We start from the raw sequence: 27,082 nt of genomic DNA, 5'->3' as shown, positions 1-27,082 counted from the left end.
ATTTTTGCTTTGTCATTTTCCTTTACAGAACGATTGTGAACAATTGTTGTCAAAGGATGTTTCATTCTGCGTTCCTAAATTGCACAGGATCATATTTGGTCCCTCTACTGTAGGCCTAGTGTATTTTTGTTCTGACTATTGCATTACCACAGTAATAACTACACGTGCAGTGTGTGTGCACCTTATTATTCAGTTATCCATAGAACAACAGAGACAAAGGCATCACAAACACAGTTACTTTCTTCACAGGTTTATTTATGATGCATACCAACGTGGTCTCAGAGCATTTCGTATGATATGTTATGAATTTCAATTCATACGATATGTTACGAATTCCAATTTGTTGTGGCTAACGTTAGCTAGGGGTGGCTAATGCTAATGTTAGCTAGGTTAGGGTTAGGTTAAAGGGTTAGGGAGGTTAGCTAAAATGGTTAGGGTTAGGGGAAGAGTTGGCTAACATTTTAAGTAGTGGCTAATTGGCTAAAATGCTCAAGTTGTCCATGATGAGGTTCAAACACACAACCTTTGGGTTGCTAGGTGTTCACGTTCTATGCTTACCCATCCACCTGACCAACCACCCTCCGTTTGTACTCTCTGACGAAGGCCATGTAGCTGAAACACGTCAGGTTTTTTAAAACTTTGTTTCTATTGAACATTCCATACAAATAAAGGCATTTTAATTAATTATATGAAGAGTGCCTTGGTCCTCCTTTCTTTTTGATGACCAATTCACCCCTTTTACCAAAGAGCACCTTCTGTCTACCAAAATGTACTATTGTGTCCCTTAGTAGCGCTTCCCTTCCTCCTTTTTCCACCCTCCTTTTTGTTTTTGATTTAAGTAACCTATCTTATGTAAACATACCAAACAACATACACTACATGACCAAAAGTATGTGGACATCTGCTTTTCGAACATCTCATTCCAAAATCATGGACATTAACGTGGAGTTTGGTCCCCCTTTTGCTGCTTTAACAGCCTCCACTCTTCTGGGAAGACTTTCTACTAGATGTTGGAACATTGCTGCAGGAACTTGCTTCCATTGAGCCACAAGAACATTAGTGAGGTCAGGTGCTGATGTTGGCCTGACTCGTAGTCGGCGTTCCAATTCATTCCAAAGGTGTTCGATGGAGTTGAGGTCAGGGCTCTGTGCAGGCCAGTCAAGTTCTTCCACACCGATCTTGACAAACCATTTCTGCATGGACCTCGTTTTGAGCACGGGGCCATTGTCATGCTGAAACAGGAAAGGGCCTTCCCCAAACTGTTGAAACAAAGTTGGAAGCACAACATTTTCTAGAATGTTATTGTATGCTGTAGCGTTAAGATTTCCCTTCAGTGAAACGAAGGGGCCTAGCCCGAACCATGAAAAACAGCCACAGACCATCATTCCTCCTCCACCAAACTTTACAGTTGGCACTATGCATTGGGGCAGGTAGCCATGGAAACCCATTTCATGAAGCTCCTGACAAACAGTAATTGTGCCGACGTTGCTTCCAGAGGCAGTTTGGAACTCGGTAGTGTGTTGCAACGTTTTTTACGCGCTTCATCACTCAGGGGTCCCGTTCGATGAGCTTGTGTGGCCTACCACTTCATGGCTGAGCCGTTGTTGCTCCTAGACGTTTCTATTCCACAATAACAGCACTTACAGTTGACCAGGGAAGCTCTAGCAGGGCAGAAATTTGACGTACTGACTTGTTGGAAAGGTGGCATCAGAATGACGGTGCCACGTTGAAAGTCACAGAGCTCTTCAGTAAGGTCATTCTACTGCCAATGTTTGTCTATGGAGATTACATGGCTGTCTGCTCGATTTTATTCACCTGTCAGCAATGGGTGTGACTGAAATAGCTGAAAACAGTCATGTTAAGGGGTGTCCACATACTTTTGTAGTGTATCATACTAATTTCAGGGTCCCGGATTTACGTTTGCTATGTTACGTCTAGTCTATGACCAGTCTGTGCATACACATCATGTGGAGAGGCAGTGTCATGAAGATATATATTTTGTGGCAAAGAAAAAAGGGGATTTGTGTATCGATTAAGGTAGGTAAGGATGTGAGGGACCTTTACAATCCCTCAGTCTATTATATCATTCAAAGTCATATAAACAGCCATTTTCATTACGATAAACATGTCTGGTTTTCCACCACAAATTACTCATATTTTACAATGTAAGAACAGTATAATTCTGTAATAAAATATAAAATCCAACTTCTAATCTCTTTGTCGTCTGCTGCGTTTTTCTCAATATTAAGTGCAACTTATCTTAAATCAGCACAAACAAATACAGTTGGTCTTAAGCCTCACTGTGTCTTACAGTGGAGAAGGTCAGGTCAGAACCATCCCTCTCGGAGATCTCACTATGCTTTGTGGCCATAATGGTTTCTGGGGTAACGCTCTGGTACTGACGAGCTGTGCCGAATGGTTTAGCAGCCAATAACCCCATATAGTTCTTCTCTCCTTCATCTCCCTGTGTCATGGATTTACGGCCAAATCCATCTATGGCTCTCCACCTCTGTTGTCCCCTGCTCCTCCATCCAGAACCAGCTGCCTCTTCTCCCTCTGGGAAAGGTGGTGGTGTTCCTGGGGCACTAGGTGGAGCCAGGTGGGGCTGAATGTCTACAACTAGACGCCTCCTATGGCGGGGGATTTGGAGTGGAGACTCTATAGGCCTTGCCTCATCAGTGGAAGTGGAGAAAAGGGATGATGTATTTGGTAAAGACAGTTGGGGAGAGGGATTGGTTTCTTCCTCAAAGCCTCCGTCCTTTCTGCTAATGGTACGCTCTAGTATGGGACTGCTGTAGTCTGCTCTGGCTCTCCTGCCCACCTCATCTGTGCTGCTGTCTGAGTTGATATTGAGAGCACTCCTTTGAGAGAAAGAAACATTCATGTTTGTAGAACTGTCCTTTGTGTCCCACCTTTGTGTCTCTGACAGTGCCTTCAGACCACCAAGCCCTGGCCTTTCCCACCTGTCCTCTGCTCCGGTCTTCCTCTCCACCTCCTCTGTGGTACTGGCTGAGTTGTAAAGGCTGATATTGAGAGCTCTTCTTGGGGCAAAGGAGACATTAATAGGCGTGTCCCCAGGACTGAGCGAGAAATCTGTGACGTCTCTCCCTGGTTTCTTTGTGTGTTCTGTAAGCTCATCTCCATTCTCACTGCTAGCAGAGGATGATTCGGCAAGTGTAGCATCCTGAGAGGGCTGGATATTCTGATGCCTCCAGAGTCCAGGGATGTAGAGTGGAACTGGTGGCTCCTCAGTTCTCGCCCTGTCAGAGGAGGTGGAGTAAAATATTGATGTTTTGGGAGCAGGCTTGGCATCTTCCTGAAAACCTCTATCATTTGTGGTGGTTATACTCTCATACTTTGACTCTGATGATTGATTCTGAAAACTCTCCTTGGAGAAGCCAATATTGAGAGCTTTCCTTGGAACAAAAGAGACATTAATGGGTGTGTCTCTAGGACTGAGAGATGGATACTTATATGTGACATCAGGGACCTTAGCTTTCTCCTCTTCTCTTTTTTGGTTCATTGTAGTCTCATCTTCACTCTCACTGCTGGGAGAGGTTGATTCAGAGTTATGTGATGTTCGTAGGGAAGCAGGTGGAGTTTCCTGATGAGGCTGAATATCCACATGTCTCCTGAAAATAGGGATATAGAGTGGAACTAGAGACTCTTCATCCCTTGTCCCATCTGAGGGAATTGACGATTTGGGAAGGGGCTCCTTTGTACTGATGGCAATCTGGGAGGTTAGACCCATACCAGTCAAACTTGGCTCTGATTGATACTGAAAACCCTCCTTGGAGAAGCCAATATTGAGCGCTTTCCTTGGAGCAAAAGAGACATCAATGCCTTCGGGAATGAAAGATGAATCTGAGTCCTGAGATTTCTCTTCCCTTTTTTGATTCATTGTCGTCTCATCCTCACTTTCACTGTTAGAAGAGGATGAACCAGCAGGTCGGCATGACCCTGGGGCAGCAGGTGGAGTTTCCTGAGTGGCCTGAATATCTAAATGTTCCCCGAGGCTGGGGATATCTAGTGGAGTCTCTCCAGTCCTTGTCCCTTCTGGGAATCGATTTTGGGAAAGAGGCTCCTTTGGGGTGAATTCACTCTGAGAGGAGAGATCCAAACTAGGCGACCTTGTCTCAGGCTCTTGTTGATATTGAAAACCCTCCTTGGAGAAGCTGATATTGAGAGCTTTCCTTGGGGCTATAGAGACATTAATGTCTCCAAAACTGAGAAATGGATCCTTGTGTGTGACATCTGGGACCTCTCTGTCAAGTTCCTTACTCTCACTTCCAGAAGAGGATGAACCATAGGGTGGTGGTGTTTGTGGGGCAGCAGGTGGAGTCTCCTGAGGAGGCTGAATATCCACATGTCTCTTGAAACTGGGGATATAGAGTGGAACTAGAGACTCTTCATCCCTTGTCCCATCTGAGGGAATTGAAGATTTGGGAAGGGGCTGCTTTGTACTGATGGCAATCTGGGAGGTTAGACCCATGCCAGTCAAACTTGGCTCTGATTGATATTGAAACCCCTCCTTGGAGAAGCCAATATTGAGCGCTTTCCTTGGTGCAAAAGAGACATCAATGCCTTCGGGAATGAAAGATGAATCTGAGTCCTGAGATTTCTCTTCCCTTTTTTGATTCATTGTCGTCTCATCCTCACTTTCACTGTTAGAAGAGGATGAACCAGCAGGTCGGCGTGACCCTGGGGCAGCAGGTGGAGTTTCCTGAGTGGCCTGAATATCTAAATATCTGGGGATATCTAGTGGAGTCTCTCCAGTCCTTGTCACTTCTGGGAATCGATGTTGGGGAAGCGGCTCCTTTGGGGTGAATTCACTCTGAGAGGAGAGATCCAAGCTTGTCGACCTTGTCTCAGGCTCTGATTGATATTGAAGACCCTCCTTGGAGAAGCCAATATTGAGAGCTTTCCTTGGAGCAAAAGAGACATCAATTCCTGCGGGAATGAAAGATGAATCTGGGACCTTAGCTTTCTCTTCTCTTTTTTGATTCATTGTAGTCTCATCCTCACTTTCACTTCTAGAAGAGGATGAACCAGAGGGTGGTGGTGTTCGTGGTGGAGCAGGTGTAGTGTCCTGAGGAGGCTGAATATCCAGACATCTCCCGAGGCTGGGGAAATAGAATGGAGCTGGAGACTCTCCAGCCCTTGTCCCATCTGAGGGCAATGAAGTCTCCTTTGGGGTGATGGCACTCTGGAAAGAAAGACCCACGCCAGTCAACCTTTTTTCAGGCTCTGGATGATATTGGTAACCTTGCTTGGAAAAGCCGATATTGAGAGCTTTCCTTGGAGCCAAAGAGACATTAATGTCTCCAAGACTGAGAGATGAATTCTTCTGTGAGACATCTGGGACCTCTCTGTCAAGTTTCATTGAGTTATCTGTAGTCTCATCTTCGCTCTCACTGCTGGAAGAGGATTCAGAGGGTGGTGGTGTTTTTGCGGGAGCAGGTGAAGCTTCCTGAGGAGGCTGAATATCTAAACGCTTACTGAGTCTGGGGATGTAGACTGAAACTGGTGGGTCTTCAACCCTTGCCACGTCTGAGGGCAATGAAGTTTGTGGAAGGGGCTCCTTTGTGCTGATGGCACTCTGGGTGGTTCGATCCAAGCCAGTCGACCTTGTCTCAGGCTCTGGTTGATATTGAAAACCATCCTTGGAGAAGCCAATATTGAGAGCTTTCCTTGAGGCCAAAGATACATTAATGTCTCCAAGACTGAGAGATGGACCTTTGTGTGTCACAGCTGGGACTTGATCTTCATCCTCCTCTTCCTCATCGCTATCCTTGTTCACTGTGTACTTTGTGGGTTCATCACTACTATCACTGGACAAATCAGAGTGCTCTGAAAACAAATGAGAGCGTTGAACTTCCTGTCTCAGTTCACTCACATGAAATCCATCCTCATCTGGAGAGGGACTGACTGGGTCCTTATAGTGCAGCTTGTCCAAACCGACATCATGTTTGAGATAGGGGTTCGCTGCTGCAGGGTCTGTTGTGCTATCATGTGTAAGTAGTGCATCCTGGACAATCTCCTTCTCCTTCACTACCCCCATATCTGGGTTCACAGTGTACTCTGTAGGTACATTCCCACTGTCACTTGAGTTGCTGGAGCTGGACTCATCATTCTCCCTCCATTCTTCCACAAGTGTTTCTTTATTCCACGCTTGTTCATACTCTTTTCTCAACTGATCAGCAAAAGCAGAACCTGAAAGATCTTGACTACTGGATCGTGCCGATGCACCTTGGATGGAATCAGGGAACTCAAAGCTCTCTCCGCTGTCATTCCACAGCTCAGGATCCATGGGGTTGGGATCTGCCATGTTTGATTTCCTATAAGCAAATCCAGGGATCTCACCCACTCTGCCAATGTTGATCTGTAGAACATCAACTGGTTTAACTGTAGGGAAATCTGAACTCCGCTCAAAGGAGTCGCCTTCCTTCTGGGGGGATTGAGGCTCCCAGGAATTATTCCGGGTCTTGAGCTCCTCCAATCTCTGAGCCAAATTGTCTTTGGGCCAGTCCATATCCTGATCCCTATCTGGACTCTCCTGGTCAGAGTGTGAAGACACAGACGAGCTTCGACACCCCTGCAACTGTTCTGGGTCGGGGATGGATTCAAACTCCATGCCGTGGGTATGGACTGGGTAAGCGCCCCTTTGTGGATCACTCAGAGACATATCAGAGAGATCTCCACTGTGAGTGTCTGTCTCTGGGTTGTCATGTCGGAAGCTTCCTGAGCTGACAGAGCCCCGTACCCTAGGCTTCTCCTCCTCAGGCGGGTGATAGACCTCAAGGGAGGGGTGTGAGGTATCCCTCTCCGGAACATTCTCATATGTTGCATCATATTCCCCAGCGAGGTTGTCCTGCATGCCATTGGCCACAGTATCATAGTATGGAATACTATTCTGATCCCTTTGTTCTGAAGGATGTCCACTAAATGTCACTCTCCTCTCCCTGTGTGTCCCTAGTTCCTCTCGCTCATCCTCATCTGAATAGGCCGTGTTATCGTAGGGGGACTGCCCGGCAGAGGAGACCGACTGTGGTGGGGAGGCGCTTTGCTTGGTACGGTTACAGCAGCTACAACACCTCCTCCAGAGAGCGTCCAGGAGAGGTCTGGTCAGAGCACCAATTACAAATGCTACCAGGAAGGTGATGAACACAGACAGGCAGACAGCCAGGACCAAGTCAGACTGTGTTCTCTGGGTAGCCCTGTGGAGGTCTAGAGATTTCAGGTCTGTCTCCTGACCATCTCCCTGGATGCTGCCTAACTCTGAGTTCATCTGTAGCCGCTCCCTGTGTAAACTCCTAGTGTCTCTGGTTTTCCTCTCTGCCTTGTGAACAAGCAGGTTGAATACAGACACAGACTCCTCGTGAGGCCCAGAGACGCACACGTACAGTCCTGCGTCTCGCTCTGTGATGTCACTGATCAGCAGGCCTGCCTGGCTCCCAGGAACTTGTCCATTGGGCGTCCACCATGTTGAATCTAGAACAAATACACAAACAGTGGGAGACTATTATAAAGCCAAGCGTGATTACAATTCGAATGGTTGTTTGCTATATACTCAACACACACAAACAAAGAAATTAAAGGTCCAATGATTCTGTTTTTATTTCTGGATAACAATTAAGTACCTTACTGTACCTTACTGTGATTGTTTTCAATTAAAATGGTCAAAAAGAAACACAAAAATAGCTTCTTAGCTCTAATTTTGCTAAAACTGTCTGTGAGTGGTCTGAGTGGGGAGCGTAAAACTGAAAACTAGCTGTTATTGGCAGAGAGGTTTGGAACTCTTTCTTATTAGTATATTAACTAATTTACCGCCTGGTGATGTCACTAGGCAGGCCAGAACTCCCACCAAAACAGGCTGAAATTTCAGTCGGCCTTTTCAAACAGCTCGCACACTAAAAGGGCATTATCATCATTTTCACAATGCCACATTATTATTCCAATCTCATAGTGTGGAAATATATACGTATAAAACACAGGGAAATCACGTTTTTGACTAGACTTGGCCTTTAACTGTTGGTGTAATGCAGGGTCCTGCCCCCCCTCTGGGTGCGCGTTTTGGATTTAGCCCTAACACTACACAGCTGTTTCAAATAACCAACTCATAATCAAGCTTTGATTATTTGAATCAGCTTTGTAGTGCTAGGGCAAAAAACAAGGACTGAGTTTGGAAGACCGTGAAAGAAGTGTGTTACCTTGCTTTGGAGAGCCACAGGGCAGCAGGATCTCCATCCCTTTATCCACTGTCACATCCTGGTGGAGCCCCACCCTGTTCTCAGCAGTAGAGCAGGTGAGGTCACTGTCCTCCAGGTGTAGCAGGTCTCTACCTGCGTGGGTGGAGGGGGATGTACACACCACCCCCCTCCAGGTCTGCTGCAGGGCCCTGTCCCTGTCGTAGGCCATCTTCCTCCTCAAGCTCCGCAGGCTGCAGTCACACCTCCACCTGTTCCCACTCACCTCCACCAGGGCATTCAGGTTACGCAGCGACAGGTAGGCTGATGGAGTGATCGTGGTCAACAAGTTGAAGCTCAGATCCAGGACCTTGAAGGATGACATTATGAACATGAATTTCAAAAATCTGGTCAGGTGGGAGGAAAAGGATAACAAAATGGCTGTTATGATGTTGTAGTTATCATGTGTATAGTTACCCTGAGCTCTGGCATGTCCCTCAGGGCCTGTGGGTGGAGGTTGGAGATACGGTTGTGCTGCAGATGGATCTCTCTCAGAAGGGGGCAACTGCACAGGTCTCCAGGTCGCAGGTCAGAGATCCTGTTGTGGGAGAGCTGCAGCACCTGTAGGAACTCACTACCTCCCAGGCCTGAAGGACAAAGCACAAACACAGTCCTAACATTGGAGTAACATTGGTGTAATTACACAGATGACTGGGGCAGGCCCCTGTTTGTCCTCAGTGTGAATGCACAGAGGATAGTAGTTGTAAGGTGTAAGTTCCCTGCTCACCTTTGTACTGTTCTATACATGGGCAGGAGTCCGGCATTCCTCTCAGAGCTTTACAAGCAGCCGACCAATCAGAGATGAATGTATACCTGCCCTTACAGCTCCCTATACCTGACAGGTCTAACAGTATTTGAGTGATTGACATGGTAGAGTACTTGTAACCGTTTCGTTTTTATCTACGCTGAACATTCCATCCTGGGATCAGTTGTGGAAAAAGTAACCAATTGTCATACTTGAGTAAAAGTAAAGAAACCTTTATAGGAAATGACTCCAGTAAAAGTTAATTAAAGGCACCCGGTAAAATACTACTTGAGTAAAAGTCTAAAAGTATTTGGTGGTAAACACTTTACTTGACACCTAGCGTCATAACAGGTTATGATACCATCATAACCATGTCATTATATGTCAGAACAACTGACATAACTTGTCATAACCTGTTATGACACATATATTTAGACCTGTTGTGACATATATTGTGTGATTTTATGGCTGGTTATGACACCTACAAAATAGTGTAAAAACCCACGAAACCTACCACACAAGGCAAAAGATTCCATTACATCATAGCCTGTTTCAACAGTATGTTTATGTTGTGTGTGTGTATATACAGTGGGGCAAAAAAGTATTTAATCAGCCACCAATTGTGCAAGTTCTCCCACTTAAAAAGATGAGAGTGGCCTGTAATTTTCATCATAGGTACACTTCAACTATGACAGACAAAATGATGTAAACAAATCCAGAAAATCACATTGTAGGATTTTTTATGAATTTATTTGCTAATTATGGTGGAAAATAAGTATTTGGTCACCTACAAACAAGCAAGATTTCTGTCTCCCACAGACCTGTAACTTATTCTTTAAGAGGCTCCTCTGTCCTCCACTCGTTACCTGTATTAATGGCACCTGTTTGAACTTGTTATCAGTATAAAAGACACCTGTCCACAACCTCAAACAGTCACACTCTAAACTCCACTATGGCCAAGACCAAAGAGCTGTCAAAGGACACCAGAAACAAAATTGTAGACCTGCACCAGGCTGGGAAGACTGAATCTACAATAGGTAAGCAGCTTGGTTTGAAGAAATCAACTGTGGGAGCAATTATTAGGAAATGGAAGACATACAAGACCACAGATAATCTCCCTCGATCTGGGCCTCCACGCAAGATCTCACCCCATGGGGTCAAAATTATCACAAGAACGGTGAGCAAAAATCCCAGAACCACACAGGGGGACCTAGTGAATGACCTGCAGAGAGCTGGTACCAAAGTAACAAAGCCTACCATCAGTAACATACTACGCCGCCAGGGACTCAAATCCTGCAGTGCCAGACGTGTCCCCCTTCTTAAGCCAGTACATGTCCAGGACCATCTGAAGTTTGCTAGAGAGCATTTGGATGATCCAGAAGAAGATTGGGAGAATGTCATATGGTCAGATGAAACCAACATATAACTTTTTGGTAAAAACTCAACTCGTCGTGTTTGAGGACAAAGAATGCCGAGTTGCATCCAAAGAACACCATACCTACTGTGAAGCATGGGGGTGGAAACATCATGCTTTGGGGCTGTTTTTCTGCAAAGTGACCAGGACGACTGATCCGTGTAAAGGAAAGATTGAATGGGGCCATGTATTGTGAGATTTTGAGTGAAAACCTCCTTCCATCAGCAAGGGCATTGAAGATGAAACGTGGCTGGGTCTTTCAGCATGACAATGACCCCAAACACACCGCCTGGGCAACGAAGGAGTGGCTTCGTAAGAAGCATTTCAAGGTCCTGGAGTGGCCTAGCCAGTCTCCAGATCTCAACTCCATAGAAAATCTTTGGAGGGAGTTGAAAGTCCGTGTTGCCCAGCAACAGCCCCAAAACATCACTGCTCTAGAGGAGATCTGCATGGAGGAATGGGCCAAAATACCAGCAACAGTGTGTGAAAATCTTGTGAAGACTTACAGAAAACGTTTGACCTCTGTCATTGCCAACAAAGGGTATATAACAAAGTATTGAGATACACTTTTGTTATTGACCAAATACTTATTTTCCACCATCATTTGCAAATAAATAAATAAAAAATCCTACAATGTGATTTTCTGTATTTTTTTTTTCATTTTGTCTGTCACAATTGGTGACAGACAACAATCATTTTGAACTTGCACAATTGGTGGCTGACTAAATACTTTTTTGCCCCACTGTATATATTTTTATATTTAAAAAAAAAAATATATATTGACCATATTAAATTATGATTGTAATTGCACACACATTGTCAGACATGCACCTACCCCAATGCTCTGTTGCTGATGACTGGGATGAATGCAGGAACAGATTTCAGGAGCAGGATAAGACACCCTCTTTTTGACTGATGACTAATATAAGGGCATGTACATGAAAGGCCTGTCTGGCTTGTATGATTATGAAGCTCATAATGCTTCATGACAGTGTATTTTCTACAAGCTATTTCAAATATGATCTAAAAAAACATGACTAAAGAATTCATTACACTAACAACAAAGGATTTAAGAAACAAACTTTCAAACAAAAGGAAACTTCTTGGCAGGGGAAAAACTAATTTGAATAAATGTGGGTTTTAACACTCGTATGTACTACGTGTCATAACCAGACAAAACATAATGCAATGCATGTCACAGCAGGTGTAAATATATGGGTCATGACAGTGTTATGACCATATTATGACAGGTTATGACAAGTTATGTCAGCTGTTATAAGCATGTCATGTTGTGTTATGACACTGGGTGTCAAGTAAAGTGTTACCGCAAAATATATTTAAGAATCAAAAGTGAGAGTATAAATCATTTCCAATTGCTTACATTAAGCAAACCAAACGGCACAAGGTTCTTGTTTTGTATTTATTCACGGATAGCCAGGAGCACACTCCGACATTCAGACATCATTTACAAACAAAACATTTGTGTTTAGTGAGTCTGCCAGATCAGAGGCAGTAGGGAAGACCAGGGATATTCTCTGTTTAGTGAGTCTGCCAGATCAGAGGCAGTAGGGATGACCAGGGATGTTCTCTGTTTAGTGAGTCTGCCAGATCAGAGGCAGTAGGGATGACCAGGGATGTTCTCTGTTTAGTGAGTCTGCCAGATCAGAGGCAGTAGGGATGACCAGGGATGTTCTCTGTTTAGTGAGTCTGCCAGATCAGAGGCAGTAGGGATGACCAGGGATGTTCTCTGTTTAGTGAGTCTGCCAGATCAGAGGCAGTAGGGATGACCAGGGATGTTCTCTGTTTAGTGAGTCTGCCAGATCAGAGGCAGTAGGGATGACCAGGGATGTTCTCTGTTTAGTGAGTCTGCCAGATCAGAGGCAGTAGGGATGACCAGGGATGTTCTCTGTTTAGTGAGTCTGCCAGATCAGAGGCAGTAGGGATGACCAGGGATGTTCTCTTGATAAGTGTGTGAATCGGACCATTTTCCTGTCCTGCTAAGCATTCAAAATGTAACAAGTAATGTATGGGGTAAAAAGTACATTATTGTCATACTTGAATGTAGTGAAGCAAAAGTAACTGTTGTCCAAATATCAATAGTAAAGTACAGATACCCCCACAAAACGACCTAAGTAACACTTTAAAGTATTTTTACTTAAGTGCTTTACACCACTGCCTGGGACAACAAACAATCACTGGGGTTGGGTAGAAATATGTGTACTGTTATGACTCATTAAAGCCAAGGATTTTCTATTGGCAGCACTTATTTCACACTATGATTTTCAGTCTCCCCAGTCTCCTCTTCTCTCTAGCGTGAGACTGCTGAGCTGAAGTGAGACATTGTGGGCCTGGGCTTCATTAGAGGAGCACTGGGAGACTGTGAGCAGAATATCAAGCAGCATAGAGAGGCCTCTGTCTGTCTCACAGAGCTCACATAACAACTGCCCACAGTCCTCACAAACCTCGAACTCGGAGAAAACACTCACAGTCACCAGGGGATACATATAAAACTCAAAGGTTCAACTCTTCTGATGGAATGTTGACAAAGAGAGATTAACTACTACTGTAAAATGATGATTGAGGCTTGGCCCTCTTTTAAAACATAATCATTGCACTTTTACACCCTCTTATGAGCCATTGGAATGTCAGTAAACAGCCTCGAAGATTGGCTGAAGATTGTGCAATGGTTTGTCAAGTTATTTTTTGTGATTGGCGCAGGGCTGGTTTAATCATTTTCTTTTAGAGCAAAGTCCTAATTATTAAGGATAATCATTCACAGGTGTATGGGTGTGAATGTGTGTGTGTGTGTGAGCATGTGTGCTTATTTACTGTATGTGTGTTAGGCAAGGTCACATTTTCATGATAAGTGTAACTACATGTATAGTACATCGAAGCAATTCCTTATGTATTTGTGTGTGTGAGAGAGAGACTCACCTTCAGGAATCATCTCTAGCTTGTTCCTCTCAGCAGAGAGCAGCTGCAGAGTTGGGGCCCAGGACACACATCTCCCTCGGCTACGTGAGAGGGGGATTTTCCGATGTTTACCCCTCCAGGTCCTCCGCACACACAGAGACAGGTGAGTGATGCTGTTGTGTCCAAGCCATAGACTCTCAAGCCTCCAACTTGACCATGAGGGGGTAACGGACTTCAGGAGGTTGTGAGATAGATCTAGTTCAGTGACAGTGGATGGAACATGTTGTTGTGCCTGGGAAAGGCCAGCGAAGGAACAGTTTAGCAGACCTTTCTGACAAAGGCAGGACTCCGGACAAGCAGGGGGAACGGGAGAACACTGGAGCCCCTGGATGAGGAGGAGCAGCCCTGCAGCACAGAACATCCACTGAGACACGGCCATCACAAAACGCCCTGTGCCTATATAGGTAAAATAAGAGAGAATAACTAAAGTTAGCGAAATGTGAGTTTCAACATGAAAGACAATATCTGAACACATACCGTAATTAAATATTAATCTAATACATCTAACACATACAAAAACACCCAAATGGAATCAAAACACACACATTACTCTCAAATGTAGAAATCAAACTGCAATATTGGCACACGTCATAAACAAAAATCTCAATGAATACGTAAAAAGAAATCTAACTCACCCTTCCGTGTACGCATTGTATACAACCGAAACGAACTTGTGACTCTCTCCCCACCCAGTGCACCGGCAAAGGTAGCATATTATTTTACTTTGTCTCCTGTAGTTTCAGATCAAAGTCTGCAGTGTGTACTGCCATGTTGAGTCAGACATGCACATACACAAAAATGTGCATAAGCATTTCGCAGATTCCCTCAATCATTCACATGCCATGGTTAATGTCTTACCAGGATGTTATTACCCTCTCCTTCATAGGTAACTGTGCTGCCAGGAATCCTCATAACAAGGACAACTAAACCCAGCTTGGATTTATTATTGATTGATAAATCACTGGATTGGAACTGAATTAAGCTATAAAAAAAAGAAATCTAGGTTATTTAGCCCCTTTACAGTGTGAAATGAAGTAAACATGTAATACACACTAAATGAATTGTGGCATAACACCTCCAAGTGGGCATTGTGGGATAGGGCACAAAAAGGGTGGTTTTAAACATGAATAAACATGAATAAAACTGCAAATTGACAAAAGACAACAGGGCCTTTCAAACACAGCACAACCCTTTATTATTAAACAAACATGGAAGTTAAATAATGGACATTTTTCAAAAAGCTCATTCTCAAGGTTCCAGTGAAAACAATGAATACATACATAAATAAAGGCATGGAGTCCATATTGCTGCTTGAGATGATGACCACACTGTTACCATAGCAACACTTGAATATACACTCCAGTTAGCACAAAGTAAATACACATCACACGTGTAGCACTGCCACTCATGTTATGTTGCACAAAATGTCACTCAAAATTATTTGTTTCAAACCAATGTTATCAAAATGTATAATTGAAACAAACACAAAAGCCTCATGAATACCCCAAAAAAAAAAAAAGCAGCTGACTGCATTAATCTGTAGTATATCTTATAATTGTCCTGTTTCTGAGCATTAGGCAGTATGATATTATAGACACATGAAAATGAATTCCATTTGGCACCGAAACTAAAGACACTCCAATCTCTTCCCTTATGAAAACACAGAGACAATGTTTGGCACATACAGGATGAGAAGGCAGATGTGCAGGACATTCCAAAAGTATTCAGACCACTTGATTTATTCCACACTTTTTTTTTACATTACAGCCTTATTCTAAAATGGATTAAATATTTTTTTCCCTCTCATCAATCTACACACTATACCCCATAATGTCATTTTTTATATTTTTTATTATCACAGTATTAAGACCCTTTACTCAGTACTACAGTATTAAGACCCTTTACTCAGTACTTTGTTGAAGCACCTTTGGCAGAGATTACAGCCTCAAATATTCTTGGGTATGACCCTACAAGCTTGGCACACCTGTATTTGGGGAGTTTGTCCATTCTTCTCTGCAGATCCTCTCAAGCTCCATCAGGTCTCTCCAGAGATGTTCAATCAGGTTCAAATCTGGGCTCTGGCTGGGCCACTCAAGGACATTCAGTGACTTATCCCGAAGCCACTCCTGCGTTGTCTTGGTTATGTGCTTAGGGTCGTTGACCTGTTGGAAGGTGAACCTTCGCCCCAGTCTGAGGTCCTGAGCGCTCTGGAGCAGGTTTTCAAGAAGGATCTCTCTGTACTTTGCTCCGTTCATGCTGTACTTTTCTCCATTCATCCTAACTAATCTCCCAGTCCCTGCCGCTGAAAAACATCACCACAGCATATTGCTACCACCACCATGCTTCACAGTAGGGATGGTACCAAGTTTCCTCCAGACGTGACTTGGCATTTAGGCCAAAGAGTTCAATCTAGGTTTCATCAGACCAGAGAATCTTTCTCATAGTCTGAGAGTCCTTTAGGTGCCTTCTGGCAAACTCCAAATGGGCTGTCATATGCTTTTTACTGAAGAGTGGCCTCCGTCTGGTCACTCTACCATAAAGGTCTGATTGGTGGAGTGCTGCAGAGGTGGTTGTCCTTCTGGAAGGTTCTCCCATCTCCACAGAGGAACTCTAGAACTTAGTCAGAGTGACCACCGGGTTCTTGGTCACCTCCCTGACCAAGGCCCTTCTCCCCCGATTGCTCAGTTTGGCTGGGCGCCCAGCTCTAGGAAGAGTCTTGGTGAATCCAAACTTCTTCCATTTAAGAATGATGGAGGCCACTGTGTTCTTGGGGACCTTCAATACTGCAGACATTTTTTTGGAACCCTTCCCCAGATCTGTGCTTTGATACAATTCTGTCTAGGAGCTCTACGGACAATCCCTTCGACCTCATAGCTCGGTTTTTGCTCTGAAATGCCCTGTCAACTGTGGGACCTTATATAAACAGGTGTGTGCCTTTCCAAATCATGTTCAGTCAATTGAACTTACCACAGGTGAACTCCAATCAAGTTGTAGAAACATCTCAAGGAAGATCAATGGAAACAGGATTTTTCCTGAGCTCAATTTCGAGTCTCATAGCAAAGGGTCTGAATACTTTTGTAACTAAGGTATTTCTGTTTTTTACTTTTAATTGGTTGTAACGTAACATAATGTTGAAGAATTTTCGAATGCACTGTAGATAGCAATGTAGGGAGCACTAAAAGTATGTTTCCTATTTTAAGCTAAAATTATGTTTCCTATTTTAAGTGTTAACCCTTGCACATATCCCACTAACTCCAACTCATTACTCCTTAACTAACCATACTCAAAACATAAATATAGTGGCTAAGTGATCAGTGGCTGATGCCTAATACTTGTACTTGAGTCACACACAGCTGCCAGTGGAAATATACATAAGCAATATAAATACCCAGAACACCGGTAATAATACTGGACTGCTTGGTAGAGTGCTGTGTCTGTTGTTACTTCATATAGTGTGCTGCTCTAAGTCTAAACAAAACAAAATGATAATACTGTATGTAGCTCTTATCTTTGGCAAAGCGGATATGCAGACAAACAAAAAGGCCTCCATAAAAAAAGAGAGTGTTTCTGGGTGTTACATTATGAATGCGTATGCAGTATGCACTGCACATTGTTCTAGGGTATTTCAACATTGGTTGGCCATACTTGACCATCTGTTAATTGTAGGACAAGATGGATGGTGTAACATCAGTTTGTCTTCCAGTCTCTTTAGTGGGCCGTTCCACAGGGGTTGTCTGAGGTCTGGCAGCCCATGTTCTGATACTTCACCTGGACACGGAACAGAGTGCCATCTGCACACATACACAGCTTGTACCTCAACAGACCTTCGTCGAAATACACGTTGGCCCCCACTGAGGAGTTTTGCATGCGACTGACGCTCACCATCACCGACCCGTTCAGAACAATACTGTTCTCCTGCAAAGGGAAAGACCTTGTTAACCATAAGTTTTAATGGAATGCAATACACCATAGACCAGCCCCCCCCCAGATGTTTCACATGTATGTTATAACCCTAAACTGGCACACCTGATTCAATTAGTAAACTAATCATCAAGTCTTTAACTAATTGAATCAGGTGTGCCAGTTTAGGGCTAAAAGAAAAATGTGAAAAGTCTGGGGGGCCCGAGGAGAGGGCCTGATAAACATGTAGACCAAATTGGGTAAGGGGTAACACTCACAGCTCTGAGCTCGATGTCCCCTCCCATCCTGAACTCCACCGTCTTGCCCATGATGAAGACCCCCTCATTGCCGCGGATGATGGCCTTGCTGTCCCCTTTGATGGACAAGTCAGAGGAGGCGTTGCTGGTGATCTGAAAGCAGAGAGAGTATTCAGAGATCTACCACTTTTTTCTGGGATAAAAAAAATAAATAAATGACAGGAATGGATACTAGAATGTATTTTATCTACAGTAACACTATTTGTGGTGCTACATGTTTTATTAGATGGCTTCTGTTGGCCTGGAATATACCCTTTCTGTGGAGGCTTTCTTCACACTGAGTACTTTGACTCCTTTGGGCAGGTGGAATTCGTGGTTTTCAAAGTCTGTGCTGAAGAAGGTGTTCTGAGTGCGGGGGTCAGTGAAGGATATTCCCATGTCACTGGTGATGGACGTCTTCTCTTTCTCAACACTGAGTTTAGTGGAGCCCTGCTGAAACACCACCTGGAACACATATACAAAAACCATATACATGTAAGAGCATACAGTCTGATTAAGGTATTCATATCTGGATATGAATACATTAATCAGACTGGGGAAGTGTGTGTGTATAGACTGCTTATACCAATGTATTTGTGTGTTCTGAATCTATTCTCTGTGTGTGTGTGTGTGTAATGTAATGTAATGTATGTCATTTAGCTGACGCTTTTATCCAAAGCGACTTACAGTCATGTGTGCATACATTCTACGTATGGGTGGTCCCGGGGATCGAACCCACTACCGTGTGTGTGTGTGTGTGTGTGTGTGTGTGTGTGTGTGTGTGTGTGTGTGTGTGTGTGTGTGTGTGTGTGTGTGTGTGTGTGTGTGTGTGTGTGTGTTGCCTAAGTGAGTGTATTTTTCCATAAGTGAGTGTGTTTTGCCTGAGTTCACCGGGTTGTTGTTGCCGGTGATAACCAGGTCCTGGTCCTTCCTGCCCCCCACAGTGCTCTTGTGTAGTGGGTGGACCACGCCCATGTCTGCCTTCTGCTTGAAACGCAGCAGCCCACTCTCATGGAACTCTATACTGTCACAACCACTGGGCCCGATGCGGATCACTGTCCATATCACTAGAGTGATCTGAGAGACAGGACAAATGTCAGAGATTCAGATACATTGACTTGATTTGTCATAATCAGAACTAGTTATAACATATCCATAACTAACATTCTGATGATACTAGCCTGTTAAAAAGTGAATTCAGATAAATAAGGATGGTGACATTATGCAGAGGATGCTTTGTGTGTCATTGGGCACTCACAATGAGGTTGATGAGAGCCAGCAAGAAGAGCAGGACTATGATGCAAACAGCCATGTTGCCCTTGCGTCCTCTCAGGCCTGTCTTGTGCAGGCGCTCCTCCTCAATGGGCACATAGCCCGCCTTGAAGTTGCTGTTGTGCTCCTTGTTGGTGGTCCGCCGTTCCATGGCCTTCTCCCTCATGGACCTCTTCACAGGCCCATTAGAACTCTCCTTCAGCACACAGAACAGCAGCAATGTCAAGGCTCAGTAGGCTCACTCAGCTTTAACATGCTATACTGCTGTGACATCTACAAACAACACTTTCTGGGTGGTTCCCATCAATCAAAGCATTGACTTCCCTGTACACCTCTCTGGGTGAGATTAAACATTAAGAGTTCTATACATTGTAACTACCACATGTTATTTGTTTCCCCACTCTGCAATCTAGTTGACCTAGTAGTTGATACATTGTAACAACCCAATTGACAGCTTATTTAGCTGTCATATGTAGTTACAATGTAACAAATATACTGTATCTCTGAGTACAGCACCACATATTGTAACCACCACATTCTATTTTATTAGACTTTATGCAGGTGTCGCTGGATAGACAGGTTGCTTCTGAGGAATGCGCGCAATTAAACACCCGGGTCTCTCTGTCTGTAGGTAATGACTAAAAATAAAGTACACGTATATTCCACGTAACAAATATGAATAGTCCAGGTCCATATTCAACTCGGATGAAAAGATAACTTCATTATTTGGGGTAATACAATCAGTTTAAACTTCCCAATGCCGTGGAAAAACTGCGGCAATCAAGCCGTTATTTCGAGGTATGTCTATCATAAAAAGCGTAACAGTAGTACAGGGCTTGGAAGCGTGATAGCGTACTATGGATATTCCGCATACGCTTTACAACGCCCGCCCGAATACCGTAATTCATTTCAAATGAGTTCGTAGTACATATAGATGCCTACACCAAAACGGGAATGGAAAATGTAGAAAAACAATAACGTCTTTAAATGGAAACAGACCTGCTCAGACGCCATGTTCACCCTCCCCCTCTTCCAAAGCGTTTGACAGCTCCGGAGTCCGGAAAGACAGTGGACTAGACCACTTCATTCAAATGAATAAAATAATATATATCTCTCCAGTTTTAATACTTGTGACGAGGTTTTTATTAGGGTAATTATTATATTAGCAGGTGGAATTTGAAGCCTTTTTATCAAATTGTTCATAGCTGGATCACTGTTTATCACAGATGGTTCCTTCCTGGCTAAACCAGCCAATGGGAAAGGCCCGCAACAGGAGTCCAAAATAAGAAAGTCCATATAAAGCCTGTCCATTCATATTTTCTTCCAGGCAGGGCTTCCGAATAGACTAGTCCACAGACAATTAACATCACTTTATCCCTACTTAAGTGTTGTTTATTTCAAGTAATAAAGGTTTTATCAGAGATGATGACACAACTTGATAATGTATGGATTCCACAGCCCCTAAAACACTACCAGACCGACACTTTTGCTAAAGCGTGGCTTTCAGTGTTAGTGGGACATTTTAGTAAATGAACTGGGACACTGTATTCTCCTTAGAACTACATTCGTGTCCCACTTCAATCAATAAGACTATAGAATTTGTAGAATCTTGTAGATAACACACTGTTTTCACAATTTTGTGACAATAAACATTTACTAAACCCTCCCCATGCCATTGGAAAATGAATTGGGGGACATTCCAAGCTTTTGGGAGTCTGCACAGCTTTAACTTGATCCTGGAACACTACTATCCCCCAAATTACCCTTTCAAAATTAATGTAGCCTCTTTCTATAGTCTCTTTCTTCCATGTCATTTTGCTTCCTTTATTTCCTTGTTTGTTATTTTCCCTCTAATTCCTTCCACCCTCATCCTATACTGTTTATTTGCTATATAGTGTATGACATCGATTCAGAGATGCTATGAACAACTTAAACAACAAATTACAATGTATTTTATAATATCTAATGCCAGAAATATATTTTAATTAATTAAAGATCCTTTTTTAAGATTCATCAAACACCAATCAGGGGAAGTGGGACAATACTATCAACCTGGTTTTCATAAAATATAATAACTGTTTACATGAATAATTATTATATTTTAAAACACTACCAATAACAGTTTGTTTTAACACAACAAGCTAAATTGTTTATAATTAATTATAATTGACAGAATTATGCCTTTGTCATTCTAGCGCAAGGTTTCATATGTATGCCAGTTTTAACAGGTCGCCCCACCAAGGAAACCTGACCACACACACTACGATGATGTCACACTAACCAAAACCATTTTTTTCAAGCACAGAACACATTCAGCAACAAACCAAAAAACATTTATTTTGATTGGGTTACAAAATTACCATAGTACAGTAGGCCTACCTTAAAATACAAACGTACCACTTGGCCTATAACCGATTTAACTAATACTGACGTCATCCGAAATTGACTGTGCCTCTGAAAAAAAAGCTCAGTGTTTCACATCTTCCACATATGACATTAATGGCAGGAGACTCCCAACGCCCACGTGTGTGTAACAGTATGACATTACAATGGTCTCGTTTACAGCACAGACAGCCTACTTCACTTGAGCGCCTACATCATAAAGGAAGAACAGGCAGAAGACGCTTACGGTCTATACTTTTCTCACAAGAATAACCAGACTATTACTGAAAACAATGCAAGTGGCTTTAGCAAACATTCTCAATCTGTATATGAGTAAAATGAGTAAAAAGCGTTGCCACAACTGAGATGGTACTTGGCACCCGTTGTAACGAAGGTGGACAAAACGTCAAGGGCAAGAATTTCTAAGGCGGGTATAAAAAGGGAGCGCGCGCCTGTCACGGGCGCTCTCGCCCCAGATTAAATCCCACGGTTGTCCAAAGCGTTTGGAACCTTTCAAGATTAGTGAGGGAGCAGACATGGCCGACTCGCTAAGGAGGTTGGTGAACACATCTTCCTTCAGCGTTCTACAGGACAAACTTGAGTCCTGGTACAAGGACTACCATGTAAGTCATCAATAATTGATTTCTGCCCTAAATCTGTTGGCTGAAAAGTGGCCTAACCAACAATAAAGATAGGCGACACATGATTATTGCAATCATTCGATCCGTGTAATAGTTTAGGCTATTGTCTAAATTAGTATTGGCTATAATAAATGTGATATTGATGTGGAAATCAATAGCATATTTCACTGTTTGATTCAGCAAATGCGTTCTTCCCTTGAGAACTTGATTCCTCTATAGAATTTCTGTCCACCCATCTAAAATAACTTGATTAGCCTACTTGATTATGCCACTCATGGCCAGATAGTGTAATATATTTGGAATCATTATTTGGTATGTATTTTTTATTTTATTTTTTTACAATGTATCACATTGACAATGGATTGGAACGTTTTTGAAACACTGTAGGGGCTAAAGGAATTCAATTGTTTCGATTAAATAGATTTTCTGGCGAAGTTTGGTTGCTATAGACGCTAGTCGTCATGGCGACCGTGAAACCATTGCTGACTCTGAAAGCTAGTGGCTCGAGCACGCCCCCTTGAGCATTTTGGTGTGAACCCGAACCGCTTGTCCTGATAGAACCCATGTATTATCACACAGATACTCCAGAGACCAACCAGTGCATTTGCCTGGAAGTCACAGATCATTTATTTTAAAAGCACATATAGTACATCCCTCAATTCAATATGATCAATACAGATATTCACTAATCAATGATCCATGTGAATGTTTGTTTTTTAAATGTCCTACAATGTTGACCCCACAATTGAGATGACATTACATCTTTAAAATGTATGTCCCTTTTGTGATGGTACACAATTCTCATACAGTGTCTGTCACCTTCCAAGGTCATCTCCTGTGATCAGAATCTGAACAGGTGCTGTGAATTGGTAGAGCTCACCTCCAAGATACAGGGTCAACTCTTCACCATCCTCAACTTCACTGCTAGAGAGGGTATGTGCCCAAGCTTCTCACAACTTCCCTCTCTCTTTGACATTCTCTAATAATGTCTCCTTTTCCTTTGAGTCAGGTGGTCACTATGCAGGAGTGGATGTGCTCAAATCACGCCTGCTGCCTTGGTTGGGGACTTGTTTCTCCATGGCAACCTCCTCTGTCACCAACGACACCAGCCTCAACCTCATCCAGGTGAAATAATCTGTTCTGTTATTTATGGTTCTAGCTACTGTACATTCATTAACTTGTTCTATTCCATTATGCTGTCCTGTCACATAGTGTGAATAAGACAGTGATAATCAAGGTTAAATGAGGAGTGTTGTCATGCAGGAGTCCGTGGAGAAGGAGAGGAAGATCAGAGAGCTGTCTGCCTCCCATGAGAACGACATGCAGAAGATGGAGACTCAGCTGTGCTCCACTCACCTACAGCTGGACTCTGTCAAACAGGAGTAAGTCTGCACAAAGCATACAACAAATGACTAATCTATACAATAGACCTACTCATTTCTATCCAAACAAATCAGTCTGCCCCAGGTTACGTTAGTATGGCTAACTATCTGGTCTCTGTTTTATTCACCTACTGGTATGTTTAATGTGTTTACAGACTGGCGGATGCTCATCTGCAACTGGACAACACAAAAAATATGTCAGCCACAACTCTGCTGGCCACCGAGGATGAGATACTACAGCTGAAAGCAGAGTGAGGGATAAATACTGTAATACAACATTGTACACGTTTCATTTGAATATTATTTGTCCTCTTTGGCTTATTGATGTGTATGTTCCCAGGTTATTATGGTGTGTATCTGTGTGTCAGGTTGCGTGCGTCCCGTGACCAGGTGGAGACCTATAAGAGGAAGCTGGATGTTCTGGATGACTATGAGAGACAGGTGCGTCTGCTGAGGGATGAGGTGTCTTTCCTCACAGCAGAGAAGAGCATGCTGCAGGAGAGGTGAGCAGGACACACGCACGCACGCACGCGCGCTCACACACACACACACGCGCGCACACACACACACACACACACACACACACACACACACACACACACACACACACACACACACACACACACACACACACACACACACACACACACACACACACACACACAGGGCCGTAGCTTCAACTGAGGACACAGAGGGTCAGACCTTGGTCATTAAGAGAAAAAAAAATCTTCACAAAAAATATCAACATTTGTTTTAGGAATTCAGTCACTTACTGTTGAGAGTTAGAATAGTAGAATACACAAAGTCAGTCATTTTTTTTAGATTTGTAAATTAGACTAGTTTGTCTAGCCAGCTATCTAAACATGTAGTAATCATGGCCAACTTACCGACAGGCACGCAGGGTAGGTGCACAGGAGACCTCCAGGGGGCCCTCATTGATATTGTTAGTCACTCACTCAGATATCATATTAACATGGCATAAGTCAACCATCCCTCCCCTCTTCCTTTCTATCTGTCTCAGGTTGGTGAGGAGTTGTTCCCCCAGCCCCCTGCCCAGACAGAGCCGCCCCTCCAGCCCTCTGAAGAGTGAGTCTCCCACCCGGGCCCAGCTCACCAATTCGTCCCGCCATGCCAGGCTGGTGTCCCGCTTCAGTGACTTGTATGCTGTGGAGCGCCTGGAGGCCCAGAGTCTGCTCCGACGCTACATAGACGACCTGGAGATGGTCCAGAGAATCATCTTCATTGCCACTGTGGTATGACATCTGGAAACCCTGTACATTATGGAATAACACTACATACAGTACAACCTGTGATGATTAGCTGGGATTCACAATGTATTGGAGATGATCATCCTAGCACATGGAACTACCTGACCTTGTTTTCATCCAATTTGACATGTCAGATCTGAGGTTCTGGTTTCTCTGTAAATCTCCTATACCATACAGTATCTCTAATCCCTTTGTCTGAGTGTGCGTGTGTGTGTGTTCGTGTGCGTGTGTGTGTGTGTGTGTGTGTGTGCGTGTGTGTGTGTGTGTGTGTGTGTGTGTGTGTGTGTGTGTGTGTGTGTGGTGTGTATGTTTGTCAGGAGGCCTTCCAGGCAGCCAAGCTGGCCTACCGTCAATTCAAGTTGAGAGTAAATAAGACCCTGTCACCCTCCCACTTGGGGCCGGAGTCCCTGGAGGACTCGGTGGTGGACTATATCGTCAGGAACCTGGACCTCTACGACGTGCAGGCCAGTGTTAATGTACGGCCTACACTTTTCTCTCTTACTGACATGTCTGACATGTTACAAAAACCTGTAGATTCCAGTCACCTTTACATTACAATTTCAAGAGTCTCACGCACTGTAGCTCATTGAGTGTTTGTTAATAGGAGATGTGTGTCAGCGTGTATTGTGATGTGTTTCCCTCTCCCAGGACGTGATCAACGCCATGAATGTAAACCCACGGATCTCCTTTCCCCCGGAGGTAGACTTTGTCCTGATCAACAGCTTCATCCGGGAGACATGCAGAGTGGCCTTCGCCATGCAGACACTGGACTCTCCTCTGGACCTGGCTTTCACCAGCGGTGGAGAACTCTACAGCGACAACAAGTCAGTCTGCAACCCTTTACTTCATGAAGTTACAGGAAAAAAATATGTTATATGTGCAATTCCTAATCTTACCACTAGATGTCACCCTGGTCCCGTATATACATCTCCTCCCTTTTCTCTCTGTCTCCCTCTCCCTCTCTCTCTCGCTCTTTACCAGGTATCGTCGTAGCTATGACTCTGAGTTTACTGCTCCTCTGGTGGCGTACCATGTGTGGCCAGCACTGGTGGAGGGGGACGGTGTCATAGTGAAGGGAGAGGCAGTCACCAGGAGAGGAGCTCTGGTACTGATGCACCTTCCGTCCCTACTGTAGAATCATAGGCTTTGCTTGAGCAATTACTGCATTATCACAATATAACATGCAGAATGACTCATGTGGTGTTTCTCTGCTTTCTTCCAGTGGAGGAGCAGAAGCAGGAGCTGCAGTCCTGTTCGCTCTGGCAGCCCCACACGCACTCTCGTAAGTTACTACGACGACTGAGACCTAACACGTTGAAATAATGTCACAAATATCAAGAAACTCTTTGGAAAGATGCGTCAGCCCAGGGTTTTTATGATGCAAGAAAATATTCAGGGAAGTTGCGGTTGGGAAAGCACACTAGATGAAAGCTGTGCATGTGTGATTTAGTGTTAAGACTTTTCTTTTGCCACCAAAATACATCCATGCATACCCTGAGCCCTTGGGGTAAGTACAACAACAAAACAGCAACACCTAGATGTTGTATTAGTGGGAGAGAGTAACGTCATCTCAAATCCAAAGGTGCAAGAAATGCTCTGTGTGACAGACTTTCTCTCCTTCTCAGGGGTTTAGTCGCAGCAGAAGCCCCTCTCCCGGACGTCTCTCCGCCAGTCGCCTGTAAACCCTAACTGACCACTGAGTTACAAAAGGAAAACAAAATTCTACACATCGATTTCATGTTTGCAACAAAGACAGATCTTTAGCTTTAATGGACTGGGTGGGTCCTGTCGTTATTTGTCAGTTGTGATGACTTGATGTTAAGTAGTTAGACTCCGTGTCAATATGGACATTGGTCCAGGGTTTACAGTATTCTGGAGAGATGTTCCATGTTACCACTACAGTATCCAGAGACTCTGGCAGCTGGTCCTTTCAGAACAATCCTTTCAGAGTGCTGTAGCAGCACATGACAAGGCTGTGTGTGTGTGTGTGTGTGTGTGTGTGTGTGTGTGTGTGTGTGTGTGTGTGTGTGTGTGTGTGTGTGTGTGTGTGTGTGTGTGTGTGTGTGTGTGTGTGTGTGTGTGTGTGTGTGTGTGTGTGTGTGTGTGTGTGTGTGTGTGTGTGTGTGTGTGTGTGCGTGCGTGCGTGTGTGTGTGTGTGTGCGTGCGCGCGTGCTTAATCTATCACGTTATCTTAGTGATTCTTAACTGTGCACTATGCAAAACTAGGATGATTGTGTGGTTGACCGTAATGTAACTTTTTAAGGACATTTAGACCTGCACAGTATCATTTTCTGAGACTGTTGTAGTTTAGGTTTTATCTTTAACCTCAAACCTTGATAGACTCTGGGTTATAAAGAATATAATGAATAAGTCTTAGCCTGCTTTTTTGTTGGTCGATTTGTTGTTGTTGTAAGACACATGGTGCTAAAGTTCAGTCAGAACTGTTCAACTCCACAAAAAACACGAGAGATGGTATTGCTGAGAACAATGATTACGCGTACAGTTTGTAAAGTCATCCGTTCCAGTCCATGTTTCTTTTTTTGGGGTGTTGTGATATTAGCTA

General features: G+C 43.8%; 3 protein-coding genes across 3 annotated transcripts; 1 reads left to right on the top strand and 2 right to left on the bottom strand.

Moving 5' to 3' along the window:
* Window positions 1–132: 132 nt before the first annotated feature.
* On the bottom strand, window positions 133–14,441 carry LOC118359042 (uncharacterized). The gene is made up of 5 exons (XM_035737216.2): window positions 14,014–14,441; window positions 13,340–13,774; window positions 8,664–8,833; window positions 8,211–8,556; window positions 133–7,491 (listed from the first exon to the last, which is right to left on the bottom strand). Exons 1-5 carry the CDS (start codon window positions 14,027–14,029, stop codon window positions 2,291–2,293), a joined length of 6,168 nt encoding a protein of 2,055 aa, XP_035593109.2. The 5' UTR covers window positions 14,030–14,441; the 3' UTR covers window positions 133–2,290.
* Window positions 14,442–14,556: 115 nt separating this feature from the next.
* On the bottom strand, window positions 14,557–19,947 carry LOC118359041 (beta-sarcoglycan-like). The gene is made up of 6 exons (XM_035737215.2): window positions 19,846–19,947; window positions 18,833–19,042; window positions 18,466–18,651; window positions 17,848–18,039; window positions 17,557–17,688; window positions 14,557–17,293 (listed from the first exon to the last, which is right to left on the bottom strand). Exons 1-6 carry the CDS (start codon window positions 19,858–19,860, stop codon window positions 17,087–17,089), a joined length of 942 nt encoding a protein of 313 aa, XP_035593108.1. The 5' UTR covers window positions 19,861–19,947; the 3' UTR covers window positions 14,557–17,086.
* Window positions 19,948–21,349: 1,402 nt separating this feature from the next.
* On the top strand, window positions 21,350–26,289 carry LOC118359040 (mitochondria-eating protein-like). The gene is made up of 12 exons (XM_035737214.2): window positions 21,350–21,851; window positions 22,697–22,802; window positions 22,879–22,994; window positions 23,133–23,251; window positions 23,407–23,502; window positions 23,620–23,754; window positions 24,273–24,504; window positions 24,837–24,995; window positions 25,168–25,343; window positions 25,501–25,624; window positions 25,742–25,801; window positions 26,145–26,289. Exons 1-12 carry the CDS (start codon window positions 21,765–21,767, stop codon window positions 26,199–26,201), a joined length of 1,467 nt encoding a protein of 488 aa, XP_035593107.1. The 5' UTR covers window positions 21,350–21,764; the 3' UTR covers window positions 26,202–26,289.
* The last annotated feature ends 793 nt before the right edge of the window (window positions 26,290–27,082 follow it).

The sequence above is a fragment of the Oncorhynchus keta genome, chromosome 26, assembly GCF_023373465.1.
Source record: "Oncorhynchus keta strain PuntledgeMale-10-30-2019 chromosome 26, Oket_V2, whole genome shotgun sequence".
NCBI classification, from domain to species: Eukaryota; Metazoa; Chordata; class Actinopteri; order Salmoniformes; family Salmonidae; genus Oncorhynchus; species Oncorhynchus keta.
Note: the sequence above shows the minus strand (reverse complement) of the source record. Positions and strands in the feature narration are given on the sequence as shown.